Here is a 15,176-nt window from a genome sequence, read left to right as displayed (position 1 = left end):
GGGAAAGAAGGAGGGAAATCCTGGTATGAAAAAGGCATAGAGGGATTTTTTTATCTATAAATTTTCTGGCTAATCCAGATCTCTAGCTGATTCTTGAACCACACATATATGGGTCATGCTCTGAACAGCCCATCTGAGGCTAAAATATTGAACAGAGATTTATGCCTCTCCAAGACCAACCAATTTCCCTGAGACTGTGAAAATTCTCTGTTCTGGAAAAACCCTCAATCCCAGGCATTCTGGGACATTTGGTTACCTTCAGTGCTGCTCACTATAATGAAACAAAATTCAAGTTTGAATCTACGTAAGTTAACTGCATGCTTTAAAAAGTAAAATGAAGAAAGAAAAAAAAAACTTCCTATACTATTCAGAGGAACATAACAGAATCCACAAATTCTGTAACATATCATTTATAATGTCCAGGGTACAATCCAAAAGTATTAAGTCATATGAAGAAGCAGGAAAATGTAACCCATACTCAAGATAAAAGGAAGTCAATGGTAACTGACTCCAAGATGACATAGGTATTGGAATTGGAAGGCAAGAATCTTAAATAGCTATGCTAATTATGTTCAAAGATGTAAAGGAAAATATGCTTGTAATGAATTAACAAATAGGAAATCTTGGCAGAGAAACTATGACAAAAGAACAAAATGGAAATCTGAGAACTAAAAATTATAATATCTGAAATAGAAAACTCATTGGACAGACTTAACAACAAATCAAGATGACAGAAGAAAGAGTAAGTGCATTTGAAGGTATATCAATGAAAGTATTCAATCTGAACAACAGAGAAAATAAAACATTGGGGTGGGGGGAGAACAGAGCCTCAAGGGAATGTGGGGAAATCTTAAAAAGTCTAACATATATGCAGTTGGAGTCCTAGAAGGAAAGGAGCAAGAGGATGGAGAAGAAAAACTATTTGAAGAAATAATAACTGAACATTTCTCAAGTTTAGTGAAAAACATAATTTTACAAAAGCTCAGTGAGAGAGAGGGCCAAGTGGGATAAATTCAAATAAAATAATATGTAGGCATATCATAGTCAAACTGCAGAAAACCAAAGGTAAAGGGAAAATCTGGAAAGCATTCAGAGAAAAAGAATACATTGTATATAGGAAAGCAATAATACAAATATCACTGACTTCTCATCAGAAACAATAGAGCCTAGAAGGTAGTAGAATGTCATCTTTAAAGTGCTGGAAGAAAACTGTCAACCCAGAATTCTGTATCAAGTAAAAATATCCTTTAAAATTGAAGGCAAAATAAAGATATTTCCAAATAAATGAAAACTAAGAGAAGTTGTCACTCACATAGTTGCATTACTAGAAATGCTAAGAGAAGCTCTTTTGACTGAAGAGAGATAGTACCAGATGGGAACTCAAGTCTTCAGGAAAAAAAAGAAAAGTACTAGAAATGTTAAGTATAAAGTTCTAAGTTTTTCCTCTTAATCTCTTTAAAATTCAATTGCTGTGTAAATAATTCCTTTTATTCTCCTTGAGGTGCTTTTTAGGGAAGGTAGAGGAAAAGAACAGTCCTGCTCTGGAGGGGAAATCTGCTAAAGCTTCCAAAATAGTATCCTTATTAAATTTAGAATCCTCAAATCTGAAAAAAAATTAAGTAGCTAATATTTATAATCCTTTTCTTTTCAGATATAAAACCAAATGTGGAACTGAAAAGCACTCAGGAACAGCCTGTGCCCACAGGTAACATCAGGTCTTTCCTTTCTAGAAATATACCTTTACTGAAATTACCAAAGAAAGATGAATATTCTGATTATAGTAAAAATGCTATAGAAATGTGTTGGGAGAAAACATAGTTGACTCTTTCTGATACAAAAATAACTCATCCATTTACATTATATAAATTATTTGGCATCATAGGGCCAAACCTAATGTTGATCACTGTTTTTTTTTCTTTTAATTATTTTTACTGACTAGTTTAAATAAAAGCAGTTTTTGTTGGGGCGCCTGGGTGGCGCAGTCGGTTAAGCGTTCGACTTCAGCCAGGTCATGATCTCGCGGTCCGTGAGTTCGAGCCCTGCATCAGGCTCTGGGCTGATGGCTCAAAGCCTGGAGCCTGTTTCCCATTCTGTGTCTCCCTCTCTCTCTGCCCCTCCCCCGCTCATGCTCTGTCCCTCTCTGTCCCAAAAATAAATAAACGTTGAAAAAAAAAATTAAAAAAAAAAAAAAAGCAGTTTTTGTTGACCAATGTAGTAGCTTATGTTTCATCAGCTTGTGATTTTCACTCTAGATAGTGGTCAGCAAACTTTTTTTGTGAATGGCAAGATAGTAAGTATTTTAGACTTTGTGGGCAATATAGGATCTCTGTCACATATTCCTCTTTATGTTTTTTGCAACATTTAAAAAATGTAAAAACCATTCCTACTTCCTGGGCCCATAAAAAAACAAGCCATTGCTTGTGGCTCTCAGGCCATAGTTTGCTGACTCCTGCTCCAGAATAAACTAGAGACATTTAAAATAATCTATTTCCTAAAAATAACTTCCATGTTTCCTAGATTGATTAACCCACTTTGTTTGGATCATAATTTGTGCTACATTACAAAATTAACCACTGGAGTACCTTTTTGTTATTATCAATTATAACCTTATATTTTAATTGAACCAGGACCTCATGTTAGTTGTTCAGGTGTGCACTTTATGTTAGTCATTTTAAGCTTGAGAAAAGTGAACTACTATTTAGAACAGTGTCTTATTGTTCATAGAATACATATTACAATATGCAGAAGTTAGGAGTTTAATGTGTTTATAAATCAAAACATGAGTCCATTATAACCATATTTTCAGCATCTGTTAGTCATGGATTTTATGAAATATGTTTCTATTTTACTCCTGTATTCCAGCACAAGTCCTGCTCCATCTGTTTGGTCACAGGTGAGCTGGAAGGAATACCACTGCAGAGTTTCTAGTCACTTCTCCTATTTCACCTAGCGTAAATGCCACAGGATTCAGTTTCTTTGACTATTTGTTGTAGGTAGTAGGTACTCAATAAATATTTTATAAACATTAGAAAGGAGTTTGATAGAGGGATACCTGGGTCTCTCAGTCAGTTAAGCGTCCAATTTTGGCTTAGGTCATGATCTCACGGTTCGTAGATTCAAGCCCCATGTCGGGCTCTGTGCTGATGGCTTGGAGCCTGGAGCCTGCTTTGGATTCTGAGTCTTCCTCTCTCTCTGCCCCTCCACTGCTCATGCTCTGTCTCTCTTTCTCTCAAAATAATAAATTAACATTAAAAAAAAGAAAAGAGTTTGAAAGTGAATAAGTTTTTAGTTTATTTCTTTTGTTAATATCTTTTTAAGCTACTATGCTTGTACATGAAATAATACGCCACATTGTTCCTTTTTTCTAATGTCTAATAATATCAGTATTTATAGTACAAAAGTATATTTCTGTTAAACTTGATTTTTAACAAGTTTGCTGTTTGTTTAAGCATGCTTTTATTATGTCTGCTCCCTTTCACTTGTGAACTCACATAATACTTTGTATTTCCCTTACTCTCTTGTCTGAGTCTACATTATACTTATGATCTTGTCTTAATCTATATTTGCCAATTATAAGCTCCTTGAGGACAGGAATTATTACTTATTCATATCTATAGCCTTTTCAGCATTTAGTAAATGTTCAAAGAAAAGAGGAACTTGAGGGCCAATATGTTTTCCACAGAATCACATTTATAATGTGAACAGAAAAGGAACATAGGATTTGATATACAGTTGCTTATGGGTTTCCTCTTAGGAAAGCATCTTCCCAAATCAGATTATGCCAGTATTTTTGAGCTCAGTATTTCTCATCACTACACAAATACTTCTTGGTCATAAATAACAATAGCATCCTACTGAATATTGTGAGACATACCAAAAGAGAGAGAATTTCTGTCAGGAAGGAACATGAATACATTTTAACTCAGGTGCACCCTGGGCATATTTCTAAACCTCAAGAGTTATCACATATATTCCACGTGGTATATTTATGAAAGAATTCTGTCTATCATTGAGATATTGTGCTGAAATGGGAGTCTACTTAATACATGTTTATAAAAACCCTTTAAAATTTGACTGAATAGTTAAAATTCTTTTTATCTCCTAGAAGGTCCAGTGATTTTGAATGACTACGATTTAACCAAACCTCATGAAACAGAAAATGCAGACAGTGTGGAAGGCCCAACCAATGAAGATGAAGATATAGGAGGTGAGCCATTGAGTACAGACTAAAACTGGTTATAGATATGGTTGAGGCTAAATATGTGGAAGAAATCAGAAACTTGCATTTGTGGGTTGAGTTGAAAGTAATTAAGTTTTGTTCATTTTACGAATATTAATATTTAATAATTTGCTAAAGGGTATCAGCAAACTTTGAGAATTTAAGGTGCTTATTCAGTATTTAAGTTATACTAACTTCATTTCTAAAATGTTTATTTGACTCTTTCCTGTTGTAAAAATAATACATGTTCATTATAGAAATTGTGGGGTATTTCCCAACACCAACAACCAATTCTCCAATTCTTCAGAGAATAACTGGGTGTCCCACAATTCCATTAAATTCTCATACTAACTCCTGGAATTAGCAAAGAACCCACATGTTAAAAGCTCAGTCCCACAAGACTGTCCTCACTTTAGACACCAGTTGAAACTACCAGGTCTCCATGTTACCTACATTTCTGTCCAGCTTGGCTACAAATGCAGGGTTTTCCATACCCACTCTCCTCAGGTTTGATAAGTTGCTAGAATGACTCAGAGAATTTAGGAAAGTGCTTTACTATTACTAGTTTATCATAACGGATACAATTCAAGAACAGCCAAATGGAAGAAATGCATAAAGCAAAGTATGTTTAAGACTTTTTATAGAGCTCAATCTTCAGAACCTACCCAGTGCCCCCCTATCACTTTGTCTTTCTGGTGATGAACCCATCCTGACTAGGGCCCTTACCCTAACTCACCTCATTAGCAGAAACTTAGGTGTGATTGAAAAGAGATTATTATAAATAACAAAAGATACTCCTATCACTCAGGAAGATTCCAAGGTTTGGGAGGACTCTTGTGCCAGGAACCTGGGACAAAGACCAAATATATTTTTGTATTTTACCATAGGCTACCCACTGGTCTTTGAGCACAAATCTCTTGTAACAAAGGATCATAGGGGCGCCTGGGTGGCTTAGTCCATTAAGCATCCAACTTCGGCTCAGGTCATGATCTCGTGGTTTGTGAGTTTGAGCCCCACACCGGGCTCTGTGCTGACAGCTCAGAGCCTGGTGCTTGCTTCAGATTCTGTGTCTCCCTCTCTCTCTGCCCCTCGCCTGCTCACTCTCAAAAATAAATAAAACACTAAAAATTTTTTTACAAAAGGATAGTAAAAGTCAAGATACTGGCACATTACTACAGTCACATTCAGTCATTAATAATTATTCTGGTCCATCATCATATCATTTGAAAATGTCTCCCAGGGTGAGGTCACTCAGGTTTATAGCCTTCCATTTGATTTTGTCAGGTTCCAAAAACATGAGTGGTCTCAGCAATGTATGGCTTCACCTTTTCAGCATCTGGTATAATTGAACTGAGAGACAATATTTACAAGTTTCTTGTTCTGAGCCTCTCTTGACATTTTAATATAATACTGGGTTTCCTTCATTACATAATCCATTTATTGATTTCTTTACCCTCAGCTACTATTCCTTCTTCTCTTCATCTACCTGAACTTTTCCACTTTTGGAAGGAACATGAGGTTTAGCTGCTGTGCTGGTCTAGATTTCAGGCAACAATACTAGTATAGCAAGTGCCTCCCCCTCAATCCACTCCTGTTCATATAGGGTAGAGTTACTTAGGTACAGAACTAGCAGGCTATTTTTGCCACTAGCAGTATAGCTGCAGTCACTGTTAACCTCAGTTTTGCCAAATGGAGTGAAGCCACAACCTACCCTATCAGGCCTTTAGGAATTCTGACATAAAGGTTTAAAACTGTAGCTACTTGGGACTTGTGGGTGGCCCAGTTGGTTAAGCATCAACTTCGGCTCAGGTCATGATCTCACAGTTCATGAGTTTGAGCCCCGCATCAGGCAATGTGCTGATAGTTCAGAGCCTGGAGACTGCTTCGGATTCTGTATCTCCGTCTCTCTCTCTCTGCCCCTCCCCTGCTCACTCTCTCTCAAAAATAAATAAACGTTAAAAATTAAATAAACAACAAACCTGTAGCTACAGTTTCTTGCTTAGGAATCATCTACGTTTCTGTCATTTGTTGCAGCGCTGGTCCTATGACTACTGCATCAGGTAGGAAAGAGAAAGCTGAGGTGATGTGGGGAAGAAAAAAAAAGTATGGTCATGAAACCAGTGTCCTCTCCTCTTAGGAAGAATTATAGTCATACCATATCCCCCCCCCCCATGGAAAAAATTGCATAGTCACACTAGCATCCTCTTCCATCTCTCTTCCCCAGATTCACCAGAAAAACAGGAATCTGTCAACAGGGACATTCCCTTAACCCTGCTCATGTTAAGTGTGAGCACACATTCTTGAAGACATGTAAACCAGCCAGCCCTTCATGTCTACATGTTCCCGTTTCAAACAACCAGTGTTTCAGTTGGCTGTTCCAATTCTCTATGAAACTATTCTTCTGAGGACAGTATCTCTCTGCCCATCATTTGACATTATGGACTGTAAAGTGTGTTCTTGTCCCAAAGAAATGTGATTTGGTGGCCCAAATTGGTGCAGTATCTTCTGATCTGGGTTGTGGGGTTTTTTTTGTTTGTTTGTTTTTTGGGTTTTTTTGGTTTTGTTTTGTTTTTCAGTACCCTGACCATTTGCATCTACAACCAGGTAAGCAATACACAGTCCAGAGTCAGTGTCTATTCTGTCAAAAACCATTTGTAAGCCCCCTGGGGCTACTGGCATTGGTTCAGTGTAATCCACTTGCCAGCTATGTATAGGGCCTTACCTCTGAGGAATCTTCCCCATACCTATCGGAAGCCTCTGTCTCTCTTGTTGGCAGATAGAACAGTTATTGTTGGCATTTTGAGGCTCAGAGAGTGCGAAAGGAATATGTCCAGATTCAGCCTTCTGTATTTCTGTGGTCCCCAAATGTCTATACCTTTCATGGACACCATTTGGCCACTTCAAGTAAGTGCACTGTGATATCCACTTGGTTCCAATCCCCTTCGAAACCTGGAAGGGGATTCTTCTGATGGGCATTGACATGTCCTACTTTAATGCATTCCTCAGATTCCTGTAGTGATTTCCATACGGTCATGCCCTATATGGGCATCGCTTTAAAAGACCAGTTTTCAAGGCACTGGCTGGCTCAGTCAGTAGAGCATGTGACTCTTGATCTCAGGGTTGTGAGTTAGAGCCCCACACTGGGTGTAGAGATTACTTAAATAAATAATCCTTATAAATAAAAATAAATAAATAAATAAATAAATAAATAAATAAATAAATAAATAACGAGTTTTCCTTCTGCCTATCCATATGGCCTGGCCACTGGCCATCACTCATGAATCAGGTAAAAACCAAAATGTGGAGGCTTTTGTCATTGTTAAAATTCTTCCATCACTGCTAGGAAAACAGCATGTAATTCATCCCACTGAACTGATGTTTTTACATCTTCAATCAGAGTGGTGGTCTTCCAAACAGGATATTGTTCATTTACCTTGGAACAGCTATCCAGCAGCTCTTTGCTGGTCAGTCAGTAGCTGTTTATCGGGCACTTCTAAGCAATGATAGAATCTGGCAGCCTCATACAGTTCCAAAGTCAGTCCTAGGAGAGAAGAGGCTCACTGCTTGTCAGTACCTCCTGCTTGCATTCCTCAGGTAGCATAATCCTGTATAAACCGTTTCCATTTTATTGTGGAACTGTCTTGGGTATTGCCCTCCCAGAAGCATTAGAGCATTTCTGTGACATCACCTAAGATATCATGGGTATGCCAGATGTTAAGATTGTTTTTTTCTGCAGTCATAGGGCAGTTTCAGTTGCCTCTACTAATTGCCTCTAAAATGGAATTCTTGATTCCACCATCCCAACAGTCATCGCTGAGAAACACTTGCAGACTTTTGCCATAAAGCCCAGTCTATGCTCCATATGGACCCATCATCTGTCCCCACCAGCGCTGCAGCTTCTCTTCTACACTGTGGACTTGGGCAAGCTTATCCATCCCCATTTAGAATGTCCAATTAATAGGACAGATTTACATGACTTCTGTCTTATGGAAACAATTCCCCAGTCAGACACAATGCCCATGCCCATAATACATTCAGGTGAAAGAGATGCAGCCACTTCAAACATACCAGCTTTCCTCCAGACTTTCACATTAGTCTTTCAACCCTTCCATTCTTAACCTCCATCAGGACTTTATGAACAGGTTTTAGTTTTATAAAATGAAGTAAGGGAGATGTTCCCCAGTCAGACATAATATCCATTCCCATAACACTTTCAGGTAAAAGAGACACAATTTCTTTAAATACAGCCTATTTCTGGGGTGCCTCGGTGGCTCAGTCAGTTAAGCATCTGATTCTTGATTTTGGCTCAGGTCATGATCTCACAGTTCGTGAGACAGAGCCCTACATGGGTCTGCACTGAGGTCTGCGCTAATAGCCAGAGCCTGCTTGGGACTATCTCTCCCTTCTCTCTCTGCCGTTGCCCTCCTTGCATGCTCTTGCTGTCTCTCAAAATAAATAAATAAACTTTTGGGGTGCCTGGGTGGCTCAGTCGGTTAAGTGTCCGACTTTGGCTCAGGTCATGATCTCACAGTTTGTGAGTTCAATCCCCATGTTGGGCTCTGTGCTGACAGCTCAGAGCCTGGAGCCTGCTTCAGATTGTGTCTCCCTCTCTGCCCCTAAACTGCTTGCTCACTCACTCTTTCTCTCTCTCTCTCTCAAAAGTAAATAAAATACTTTTTTAAATTAAAAATAAATAAATAAACTTAAAAATAATAAGCAGTCCAATTTCCACCAAGCCTCCGCTTTAATCCTATCAACCCTTACATTTTTATATTCTCTCAAATTGAAGGCCCCTATAAGGCTTCACATAAGAAGCCACAGTGAATGAGGCTTCCATGTCAGGGAGTCCCAGAAACTTTTCTTCTCCACCCTCCTAACCATTTTACCCCTTCACATGCTGAAGACTTTAGGTCCCTAGTTAGAGGTTGAGCCCATCCCTTTTGTCACGACAAAGATTAATCTGTCCGACTATTGCCCTAGCTGATTTCAGATCAGATTTCTGTTTGTAATCTTTGCCTTCTGGCTTTGTAAGTTCCTGTACACTGAAGAGAAGAGTGGACTTGTTTGGGGCCCTTTAAGGGAGGCGGTCCCTTTGGTCTACCCAACCTTGCACACTGCTGTCTTAAGACCTTAAGACCTTTGTTTCAACCCCATCAATATGTTTCCTTTATCCTGTTTCTTAATAACAATCTGAAGATTTTCACCCTGCTGAGATGAGTCCTTTGACTCTCCCCTTTATTTTTCTTCTTTGCTTTGGACTTACCAATGTTTGCTTTATTCTTCTTATTTCTTAATAACCATTTACAATTTTCTACCTTGCTGGGACAAGTCCCTTGACTCTCCTTTCTGCCTTTTCTCATTTTCTTGTTAATTAACCTAATGTTTTTATTAGCATCTGTAAAACCCAAGAGGGGAAGCTAAGGCAGCAGATTCACTCAGGTTTCTTGGACTGTTACTTGATTTTGCAGCAGGAAGGTTACACGGGGTGCCTGTGCAAAAAGGCAGAAAACTGTGTTTTCTTAGATTCTGTATTTGTCTCTTTGGCATCCATTCACCACAGGACCAGTTTTATTAACTGTATTGTCTTATATTCTGTATTTTGGATGCTTTGACATTTGGGGTCCTTACAGACCCGAGGAAAGGCTGCTTTTCCCGGGGATAGCCAATTCTTACAGATAGCAGAGGGGTTAGCCAGGATCATGCTTTTCATATACAAATCAACCAATCTGGACTCTGTATGTCTCGCCCATCTTCTTACCTAACTCTCATACACCAAGTTAATATTTCCTCTGCCCAAAATCATCTTACAATGAAGTATATCAGATAACTAGAGACCATTCTATGTCCCAAAGTCTTCCAGAATTATTCAAACCAGCCAATCCTAAACTATTTACTCTGCCTACCTTGCCTTTTCTCAGAAACTCCAATAAAAACGCTAGCCTAGGGTTTCCTTCACTGCTCTTTTCTGCCTCCTGACTGGCACTGGTGCTTTCCCCTGTGACCCTGTGTGGCATGTGGCAGTACCCTTCTATGAGTCCTGTGAGTATAATAAACTTCTTCCTTCAAATCTTTGTTCTCATCTCCTCTTATAGCTCTACCAGCTTCACCATACCATATCCAATATGCATGTTCTTAGAATACCCCTTTAAACCACAGCATTTACCATGACCAGGGTAACAGGCACATTCCATGAATGAATATGTCTGTTATCATAAAGCCAATCCTATATGGCTTACATACAAAGTATATCAGCTGTTACACTTCGGTGTTCCACTCAACATTTATAAATGGAAGCAGATAGTCCTCTTCTCAGGGTAAACAGACCCTACAGTGGTTTTATCTAGTCCACCAGACTGCTGTGTGTCTGGATCATGTATAGCCATCTGTGATTATTCCATAGTGAGTTGTGGGTTGGGTATCAACTCAAACATGTTCTTCTTCTCTGTAGAATTCAAAACCAAATATACTTGCTCTAAATTAGTCACTCTTACTGTCCATTTTAGTAATGGCTCTTCAAGAAGCTGATGATACTGATTTACAAAATGAGATGCCTTCACACTATACCCCCTGATTTCAATAGTTTCTCAGTTTTTCCCTCCCTCAATGTGAACTCTCTTTTTGGTGACCAGAGGTCTTAGAGGTCCTCTCTGTTGTTACCTCAACATTTTACCTTTTGGGGAAGGTTTTAGCCTAATACCTGAAGCTTAAACCAGCCAAAGTCTGAGCTTGGTCTAACATTAAGGTTTGAGCCAAAACTCTCTTTTCATTTCATTTTCATTTTCATAGTAACCAATTTCACCTTTTTCCGATTGGTTTGCATTTCTTTATGAATCCAGTGAACCACTCCCCAGGAATTGGATCCATTTCTGAAAACCCTTGGTAATTTTACCTTTAGTAACTGATCATAACATAGCTCCTTAACCATAACATGAGTCACCACATGGCCAGGACTCAGAAGTCCCTAATTTCTTGCTCTTTCTTCCTTTCTCTTCCCAAACCACATGTTTCCACGAGCCAGACTGTTCTAGCAAATCCCACTCCTGACACCAATTCTGGGATTTTTTTTTTTCTTTTCCAACACCAACAACCAATTCTTCAGACTCCAACTGGGCATCTAAAAATTCAATTCAATTATCATACTAACTCCTGGAGCATAGAACCCACAGGTTAAAGGCTCAGTCCCACAGAACCCACAGGTTAAGAGCTCAGTCCCACAAGACTGTCCTCACTTTAGCTACCAGTTGGAACTACCAGGTCTCCATGTTACCTGCACTTCTGTCCAGCTTGGCTACAAATGAAGGATTTTCCATACCCACCCCCCTCAGGCTTGATAAGTTGCTAGAATGACTCAAAAAATTTAGGAGAAATTTTTACTTAATGTTTCTAGTTTAGTATAAAGGTCCAACTCAGGAACAGCCAAACGGAAGAGATGCATAGAGAAAGGTGTGGAGTGGTGGGGCATAGAGCATCCATGCCCTCTCTGGGCACACCACCCGCCCATCATCTTGATGTGTTTACCAACCCAGAAACTCTCTGAATCTCATTATTCAAGAGTACTTATAGAGCTCAATCTCCAGTCCCTACTCCCCTTCCCAGAGCTTGGTGGTTGTGACTGAAACCCTTAACCCTTAACCACTTGGTCTTCCTGGTGACTATCCCATCCTGAGGCTAACTAAGGGCCCCATCCTAAGTTCATTAGTATAAACTCAGGTATGATTGAAAGGAGGTTGTTATGAATAACAAAAGACACTCCTGTCACATAGGAAATTCCAAGGGTTTTAGGAACTCTGTCAGGAACTGGGGACAAAGACTAAATATATTTTTATATTTTACCACAGTTTGGAAAGTTCATAGAAAGAAAAAAGAAAAAATCACCTCTATCCTTGCCACCCAAATATAGTCTGTATCAGCAGTATGGAAAACTTCTAGGCTTTTTGTGAATTTGGAACACTATATTTATATTAACATTGCACACATTTTATGCTAATATTTATGTTGATAAATCCAATCACTATTCCTTTATGAATGTCACTCAGATCTCATCTTAGATGTCATTTCTTCAGAGAGATTTTCCCTAACAACCCAGTGACTGTTCTTTTTTATCCAGTCGCTATTTTAACACACTACCCTATTTTAATTCTCTGCATGGCACTTACCGTGGATAATTTTGGAGTTTTATTTATTTCTTTATCCCTCTACCTTTTATGAGCCAGGATCTTGGGCTGTCTTTTTCACTGCTAGATATTTGTAGCACCTAGAATAGTACTTGACTCATAGTAGGGTGTACAATAAATATTTGTCAAATAAGTAACTAAATGAGTACATTAGGTTAATTATACATGTGTATCTATGTGTTTCATAAAGGAAGAAAAGAAAAAAAAAAGAATGTTTGAGATCTTTTCCTTTTGTCTTAGATTCTTAAGGGACCAAGAAATACAATTCTGTGTCTAAAACTTCTGAGATTCAAATCACAGCTTCAACTAACATTCCAGCTCTGCCTAGCTGTACATTAATTTGTACCAGTTCTTAACCACAGAGACTGAAAAAATGCTGCCTGGCACAGGATGTGGTCATTTGTGCTGAGGAAAGGCATACAATGTTCTATCAGTTTTATGCAATCTCTTGAAGATGCCATCCATGGAGTCACACTCAGAATGAGGCAAACAATAACTGTGCCTTTGGCTTGCATTTTTCTGAATTAGTGTTTCTGAGTTCTGGTAGGTGATGCCATTTAAGTTTATGTTTGAACTTTTGGTCAGGAAATTTATAATTTATGTTAGAATTTGCTCTGGATTCAGAAGTAGCTTGTGAGTTTTATGTTTTCAGGTGATCAGAAAAAAAAAAAAACCCAACAGGTTAAACACTCAAACATAAACAAAACACCAAAGAATTTCATTGAACAATAGGAATTTAAAACAAATATTGTAAAAACTCATGTGATACAGCACTTCTCTGGGAATCCATACAATAGATTCCAGTCCTCTGCATTTTGACCCTGCTCCAGACATGCTTCCAAGGAGAAAAGAGATTCAGTCTCTATGGTCCACTCAATCAATTTGGGTCATCTTCAACTGCTGTAGCTTCTGGTGCCATTTCTATCGCCTTACCTCCAATTCGATGTCAGTGATGATTGGGATATTGGTGTATTTTTCTCAGTTGTTAGGGGTCTGGGAGTGTCATAATGGTTCTTGGTAGAGACTAGAAGATATAATCAATCATTCTAAATGGTTTGGGAAAGAGAGAAGAAATGGCTGTTTCCTCTAAGCCTGATTTAAAAAGAAAAGAACAGGGGCGCCTGGGTGGCTCAGTTGGTTAGGCATCTGACTTGGGCTCAAGTCATGACCTCACAGTTTGTGAGCCTGAGCCCCGCGTCAGGCTCTGTGTTGACATCTCAGAGCCTGGAGCCTGCTTCAGATTCTGTGTCTCCTTCTCTCTCTGCCCCTCCCCAACTTGTGCTCTGTCTCTCTATGTCTCTCAAAGAATAAGTAAATGTAAAGAAAAAAAAAGAAATGAACAGGCTAACTTTAGCATTATTTTATTATTTCATTATTACACTCCAAACTGATTATTGTACTGTTAATGCTAGCATTTAATCTGAATCATATACCTTTGGAAAAGGATGTTACAAGGTCTCTGCTTTTTAAAAAGATAAAATATGATCAGTACATACAAATTATACATGCTAAATTGAAAAATAATAGAACTGAAAAGTAGCATTGCCTGATAAAAGATATGCCTATTGCGTAATAAGGTACTTCTGTCATATGTAGCATAGAGATGCTTTAAGACTAGTTAGGATTATACTTTCAAAGGTAGTTAGAATTAATTTTTTAAAGAAAATTTAGCTATAATGTAATAATGATTATAAATAAATTTAAAAGCATACTTTAGAGGATCCAATTTTATTTAAGTTTAATGGAAGCATTTTTTCTAATGTTCTTTAAAAAGTTTTAGAACTAAGATCTGTCTTGGAATATTTTAAATTCAGAATAAATGTAATCATGTCTGATTTATATGTTAAAGAAAGTGAAATGTCATGTGCATCTAAGTTTCCAGCTCTTAGAAAACTGTTTTATACCAAAGAGACTCATAAATATGGAGGACAAACTGAGGGTTGCTGGAGGGGTTGTGGGAGGGGGGATGGGCTAAATGGGTAAGGGGCATTAAGGAATCTACTGAAATCATTGCTTCACTATATGCTAACTAATTTGGATGTAAATTTAAAAAAATAAAAAATAAAGTTAAATCAAAAAAGAAAAAGAAAATTGTTTTATAGGAGATTAGAATGCTAACTTTATTTTTCTCTTATGGAATGGCAGACTAAATTTTTTAGGGGGAAAGAGTGTTTACCAATTGGAATTATTGTGTGGGAAACAAAATAAAATATTTGGAAAAAAACTTTTAAAAGATAGTAACATTTAACATAAATTCACTTGTTTCCTACCCTCCAGATATTTTGATAATTTTTAGTTTTTGTTTTGTTTTTTAAGTAATCTCTATGCCCAGCGTGGGCCTTGAACTCACAATCCAGGGGCGCCTGGGTGGCGCAATCGGTTGAGCGTCCGACTTCAGCCAGGTCATGATCTCGCGGTCCGTGAGTTCAGGCCCTGCGTCAGGCTCTGTGCTGACAGCTCAGAACCTGGAGCCTGTTTCCGATTCTGTGTCTCCCTCTCTCTCTGCCCCTCCCCCGTTCATGCTCTGTCTCTCTCTGTCCCCAAAATAAATAAACGTTGAAAAAAAAAATTAAAAAAAAAAAATGAACTCAATCCAGAGATGATTTTTTTTTTTTTTTTTACTATATATTCCTAGGAGCCTAGTGCAGGAGTTAACAATTTTTTTTCTGTAAAGGGCCAGATAGTAAATATCTTGGGCTTTGTGGCCAAATGATCTCTGTTGCAAACTTCTCAACTCTGCTGTTGTAGTGTAAAGCAGCTATAGAACATACATAAATGATGTG

The 15,176-nt window shown here is 38.2% G+C and overlaps 1 protein-coding gene across 2 annotated transcripts in view; it reads left to right on the top strand.

The window, feature by feature from the left end:
• IKZF3 (IKAROS family zinc finger 3) overlaps window positions 1-15,176 on the top strand; it is an 89,597-nt gene that overhangs the window by 23,346 nt on the left and 51,075 nt on the right. The window contains exons 2-3 of one of the 2 annotated variants that reach the window (XM_043584319.1): window positions 1,652-1,705; window positions 4,109-4,207. In XM_043584319.1, coding sequence (XP_043440254.1) covers window positions 1,652-1,705; window positions 4,109-4,207 — 153 coding nt within the window. Of the gene's footprint in view, window positions 1-1,651; window positions 1,706-4,105; window positions 4,208-15,176 lie in introns of both variants that reach the window. The other variant, XM_043584318.1, reaches the window with a different exon arrangement.

This window comes from Prionailurus bengalensis, chromosome E1 (assembly GCF_016509475.1).
Source record: "Prionailurus bengalensis isolate Pbe53 chromosome E1, Fcat_Pben_1.1_paternal_pri, whole genome shotgun sequence".
Classification (NCBI taxonomy): Eukaryota; Metazoa; Chordata; class Mammalia; order Carnivora; family Felidae; genus Prionailurus; species Prionailurus bengalensis.
Note: the sequence above shows the minus strand (reverse complement) of the source record. Positions and strands in the feature narration are given on the sequence as shown.